The 6,229-nt window shown below is 32.8% G+C and overlaps 1 protein-coding gene across 1 annotated transcript; it reads left to right on the forward strand.

Annotated features, from left to right (window-relative positions):
• The first annotated feature begins 4,502 nt into the window (after positions 1-4,502).
• Positions 4,503-5,901, forward strand: LOC115951833 (protein FAR1-RELATED SEQUENCE 5-like). The gene is made up of 2 exons (XM_031068971.1): positions 4,503-4,979; positions 5,128-5,901. Exons 1-2 carry the CDS (start codon positions 4,503-4,505, stop codon positions 5,899-5,901), a joined length of 1,251 nt encoding a protein of 416 aa, XP_030924831.1.
• The last annotated feature ends 328 nt before the right edge of the window (positions 5,902-6,229 follow it).

The raw sequence follows: 6,229 nt of genomic DNA on the forward strand, positions 1-6,229 counted from the left end.
TACTCACATTAGTAATAAATACTCATAATGAACTATATATATATATATATATATATTTTTTTTTTTTGGGTTTTCCACAGTGTTTCCTCAAAACTATTAACTAGAAACTAATCACTGTTCAAAATTTGAAAACTTGTAGAAGGAAATTGTAAAACTTTTTTTTTTTTTTTGTCAATGACTTGATATATTCAAGTTTTCATTTTATTAAAATTTTTTTAATTTAAGTTTTTTAATGACTCTCCTAAACAAAATTTCTGGAACCATCACTGTATATAAGATACATCTCAAAATTAAACAAGGCATATACATACACACTTACGCTGAAACACTTTATTCATTCTTCTAAGCTCTCTCTGCCATGTTTATCCACTGACTTTATCATCGGAGACTCTGTAGCCGGCACCACACCGGTGACCCCTCAGAGAGGACTCCGTTCTTGATCTTGCAGGTACAGAAACAAAGCTCGCGTTGACCCATCTGGACGAACCTACTTGACTGACGATCTCAGGATCGTGTGTGTATATATATATATATATATATATATATATATATATATGTAATGATGTTTACAGCATGGACAAACAAACAACACAAAACTGAAAGTCGTGAGTCGTGAGTACACTAGCCTTGTTGGTCCTTATTTCAATTCCCAAACGCAGCGTCATATTCATCTTTGGGACCTTTTAAGTTAAGATGGGTCGTCAACATCAGCAACCTCACATACTGATGTTGCATTTTCCTTTACTAGGTCACATCAAACCCATGCTGAGTATTGCACATCTTCTTTGCCACGCTGGCCTCCATGTTACCTTCCTTAACACAGAGCACAGCCATGGCCGCCTCACCCAGCTACAGGAGCTTTCTACTCACTTCCCAACCCTCCATTTCCAGTCCATCTCTGATGGATTGCCAAAGGATCACCCTCGCACTTTTGACTTAACTAAAGACATGGTCATCTCGTTCAAGTCTGTCACAAAGCCACTCTTTCGCGAGATGTTGGCTGAGTATAGCAGAAACTCTGATCTGGGTCCGGTTGCTTGTGTAATAGTGGATGGAATTATGTACTCTTTTGCTAATGATGTGGCTGAGGAGTTGGAAATTCGCGTAATCCCCACGCGTCCATACGATGCTTGCTGCTTGTGGAGCTTTTGCTGTATTTCAAAGCTAATTGAGGAAGGCCACATTCCGGTTGGAGGTGAGTATAACTTCTATTAGTTCTAACTAAATTGGCTGAATTGGTTATTGGTGCTGTGCATATATACTGATAGAATGGGTTAATAGGACTCTCAACAACTCGGTTATGTCCCTTTTCAGACCCAAAAAAAAACAAAAAGAGCGCAAAATTATATTTCCACATATATTTATAAACTCTGGAAGAACTTACGTTCTGTAAATATCTATTAAGTTACGCACTACACACCAGTATGGTCTAGTATATTTGAAGCTTAAAAATTTCTACATTGGTTTATTGTGAAATAATAGAAACTTCCGGTTTATTTACTATTGAATATGAAAAGCTGTTAATTAATTCCATATTCAGCCAACAAGTCAGGTAGAATTTGATTTTCGATAGTGAATGCAGACCATGCATGTGCCAAATAATACGTATTCAACATCCACAATATTCTTCTAATGTTGAAGACATGTCATATATATATTCACATCAGGTTGCTTTATAAACAATATCAAACTTGGAAGGTCTACATAGTATTTTACCCATAACTAATTTTGATATACATATTACACAATATGATGAAATTAATTAGGAAAAGTGAGTTGCAATTATTTCAATTAAAAAGTTTCTTATTATTGAATAAGAGATTTGAAATTTGAATTTTATTTATAGCAAAATTAATCAATATCTTAGTTTGATGATATAGAGAAGAAATCATGGAGTGGACATTATAGACTTAAATTCTATCATATCTAGAAAAAAAATAAATAAAAAATAAGAAAAAAATCATATACTATATTGTTTTAATGCAAATATGGGTTAAAAAAAAAAAAAGCGTTCCCGACACATTACTTTAAGATAGTTTTGTTTTTTGTTTTTTGTTTTTTTGTTTAAAAAAAAAAAGAGTAACTACTATTATTTTATTGTAATTTTGATTATATATTAGTAAAATATTATCTAAAAAATTTGTATTGCATGACCACGTTGCTATTGAAAAATAAGTGATTATCTATTTGGCATAACCCCACCCGCAATGGATCTGGATCCTCTCCATTTCCCTTTGAAATGGAGAGGGTCCAATTCATGGTAGAGATTTTTTTTTTAAATGATCAACACTCAAAAACGTGCCACGTCATTTAAAATGTTAAAATACACTTAACGGGGGTTCAACACTTAAACTAGAGGGTTGTTTAACCCAACCGGACAAATTGTACTGGAAAACAAAAAAAAACCTTTTAGGAGGGAAAAGTGAAATAGAGGTTATCCGTGCAAGTTCTTCCGAGAAAAAAAAAAAAAAAAAAAAAAAAAAAAAAAAAAAAAAAAAAAAAGAACTTTTAGGAGGGAAAAGTGAGACAGAGGTTGCACGTTCAAAGCTTCACAGATTTTAACCCAAAAAAAAAAGCTTCACAGAAGGTTCAGAAAACAAGTTTAGCTTTAGAGCATCTCTGTTTCTATCTTGCCAAAACAGAGGTATATCTGTAAACTTGTTTATGCTTATCTTATTTGATGTTTGATCATTTTTCTGCATTTATATTGTTGTCTTGGTGAGTTTATATTATTGTTTTGGTGGCTGGATGCAAGTTAGAGTCTATCTGAATTTTTAATTTTAATTTTTTGAGATAAAGATTGAATCTTTATAATGGCTGGATGATTCTTGGAGTCCATCTCATTTTTCTGCATTTATATTGTTGTCTTGGTGAGTTTATATTGTTGTTTTGATGGCTGGATGCAAGTTAGAGTCTTCCTTAAAAATTTCATATAATTAAATAAGATTGAACATTGAAATTTCTGTTTAGACCCCAATGTGAATTAATGAGCAAAATTATCAAATTATATTGGTGAAGTGATCCACTCATACAATTAATTTTTCACTATAGTTAAGCAATTAATAAGTAATATAAAAAGCACAATTAAGCATGACATAACATTTGGTGACGAAGTGGAAAATCAAAGAAGAATATCTTTAATGGAGAAACCACTTCAGAAAGTAGATTAGGAAAGTATATTTTTACGACCTCACTCAAGCGAGAGACATGCAAAATCTTGGACCTTTAATGTTCCACTTAAGCAAGTTTACCATCTTGCTTGAGCACACCTCACATCGCACTTAATCGATCTCGACCTTTGCTCAAGCAAACCTCTTTAGTAAGCATTTCTTTGAGTAGCTCTAAATATAAACTAAAAAACTAACTAGATTTTCAAACGGATAAAATTACATCAATAAATTTGAATTTATTACCATAAAATGTTATGGAATGGATCAACACTAAAATCCTTACACACATGATCCTAATTCATAGTGTAATCAATAAGTTTAGTGGCACAATTTAAAAAAATATATATATTTCCACAGCTGTTAATATAGTCTATTATAATTGGTTCATAAGAAAATAGTATCAATGATGAGTTTATGTGAAATTAAAAAATGATTACTTGTACGCTTAATGTGGATTATGGACATATATAGAGAGGTGATCAAAAGGATACTGTTGTGGTGTTGATCACAAGGTTTAGATATTTAAATTAATACATTTCTCTCTTTTGAAAAAAACAAATTCTCATAATAAATAAGTTCTTTAATCATAATAAGAAGATTCCTTTATAATGATTCTTGATGGCATATTATGGATGCAAGATTTTAAAGAACATGTTTATTATTGTCATGTTTAAATTGATTGGCCTTTGAGTGAGCTGAGTTGAAATCATGCTTGGTCATCTTGACCCAATTCAAATTAGGTTGATTCTAATATAATGTATGCAAACCGAGTAGATGACATAAGAATTTTTATGTTTAGTAATAAAGATATATAACATCTCTCTCATATGAGGTACATCCTCATTACTATGTTGATCATTCATTACATCCTCATTTTTTTTACATCATCTCTGTTTTGAAAACAAATGATAGGTGAAAGTTATAATAAATTTATGTTCAATTTTTATAGGGATAATGATGAGAATACATGTTCCTTCTAATGTGCATATGGAATCTACCCTATTTAAAGGGATGGAGTTTGAAGCGGATGAGATTGCATATGATTTTTATAATGAATATGGTAGAAAGGCTGGTTTTAGTATTAGAAAAGAGTATGTAAATAAATGTAAAAAGACCGGAGTGGTTACTTTAAGGAGATTTGTGTGCGCGAAGGAGGGAGTTCGAGGCAAAGACAAGAGAGATCAAAATGTAAAGAATCCATGAGCAGAAACAACATGTGGTTGTGAAACACGTTTGGTTATTGTACTTAATCGAGATAGTAAAAAATATGTGGTGAGTGAATTTATTGCTGAGCATAACCACTATCTCCACCTCCCATCAACTGTGCACATGATGCCATCACAATGGAAAGTGGCTGCAACTCATGCTATTGAAATTGATTTGACACATGAATCGGGATTAAGATTAAAGCAATCTTATGAGCTTCTTAGTAAGCAAGTTGATGGATATGATAATCTTGGTTTTACCAAGCAAGATCATAAAAACTACTTACGCATTAAGCGACAGAGAGAAATGGAGCATGGGGCAGCTGCTAGCTTGGGAAGATATTTCAGTCATCAACTTAAGGAAAATCCTTCATATTATTTCGCTACTCAATTGGACTATGAAGAGTTGATTACTAATATCTTTTGGGCCGATGCAAGAATGATTATTGACTATAGCCACTTCGGTGATGTAATAACATTTGATACAATGTATAGTACAAATAGAGATGCAAGGCCACTTGGAGTATTTTTGGGTCTTAATCACCAAAGAGAAACTGTTGTATTTGGAGGTACACTTTTATATGATGAAACAATTGAATCTTTTGTATGGTTATTTGAGACTTTCTTAGAAGCAATGTTTGAAAAGAAGCCAATCACTATTTTTCACGGATCAAGATGCAGCAATGCTAGCTGCAATAAAAGTAGTCATGCCTAACACATATCATGCATTGTCTAGTTGGCATATGTGGCAGAATGCTGAGAAACACTTGGGTCATTTACTCAAAAATGAGCCTCAATTTAACGTTGATTTCTTAGCATGTATTTATGAGTATGACGGTGAAGATGAGTTTCTTACAGCTTGGAATGAAATGCTAGATAAGTACGATGTTCGTGAAAATAAATGGCTAATTGATCTATTTAAATTGAAGGAAAAATGGGCCCAAGCATATGTTAAGAGAACTTTCATTGCAGGAATGAAGACAACCCAGCTTAGTGAGAGTTTCAATGTTGACTTGAAGGATTGCTTGCGTACTGATATCAATATAGTAGAGTTTTTCACTCATTTTGAAACGGTTGTCAATCAAAAGCGGGATAAGGAGTTAGAAGCAGAATACAACTCTATACATAAATTTCCAAGATTGAAGCTCAAAAGCTCTCCTATGCTTAACCAAGTAGCAATAGTGTACACACCTAAGTTGTTTGATTTATTTCAGACAGAAGTTGAAGAGGTAATGGCACTTTCCATCCTACAATGCAATGTGAGTCAAACACATAGTTATGTGATTGGAGTTTTCAATCACAATGGAAAATATGAGGTCATGTGGAATCCATTAGATGAGACTCTATCTTGTAGTTGCAGAAAGTTTAAGTCATTTGGTATTTTATGTAGGCATGGTTTGAAATTTCTTGATGTATTGGATATCAAGTTGATTCCTAATAGATATATCATGAAGAGGTGGAAAAGAGATGCAAAAGATGGAAGGGAAAAAAATTGCACAACACATAACATTAAGCCGGATACTTGACTGGAATATGTAGATTGGTATCGAGATTTATGTCCAAAATATATTCAATTGGTGAATGAGGCATGTGAAACTAAAGAAGGCCATAATATTCTAAGCTTAGCAATTGCAAATTTGAAAAAAAAAACTTTGTGACCTTAGGAATTGCAAAGTTAATGTAGAAGAAGACATTATTAGGCCTTCCACCAATTTTGCAGACAAAGAAGATGAATTATGTGCTTTGATTACGATTGTACCAAAAGGGATAAAGAAATGGGAGATTTATCGTAATAAAAAGCGTAGGACGAAATCATGGATAGAAAAAATGCCGAAGCCAAAGGAAGGCACATCA

The sequence above is a fragment of the Quercus lobata genome, chromosome 7 (assembly GCF_001633185.2).
Source record: "Quercus lobata isolate SW786 chromosome 7, ValleyOak3.0 Primary Assembly, whole genome shotgun sequence".
In the NCBI taxonomy this organism is placed as follows: domain Eukaryota; kingdom Viridiplantae; phylum Streptophyta; class Magnoliopsida; order Fagales; family Fagaceae; genus Quercus; species Quercus lobata.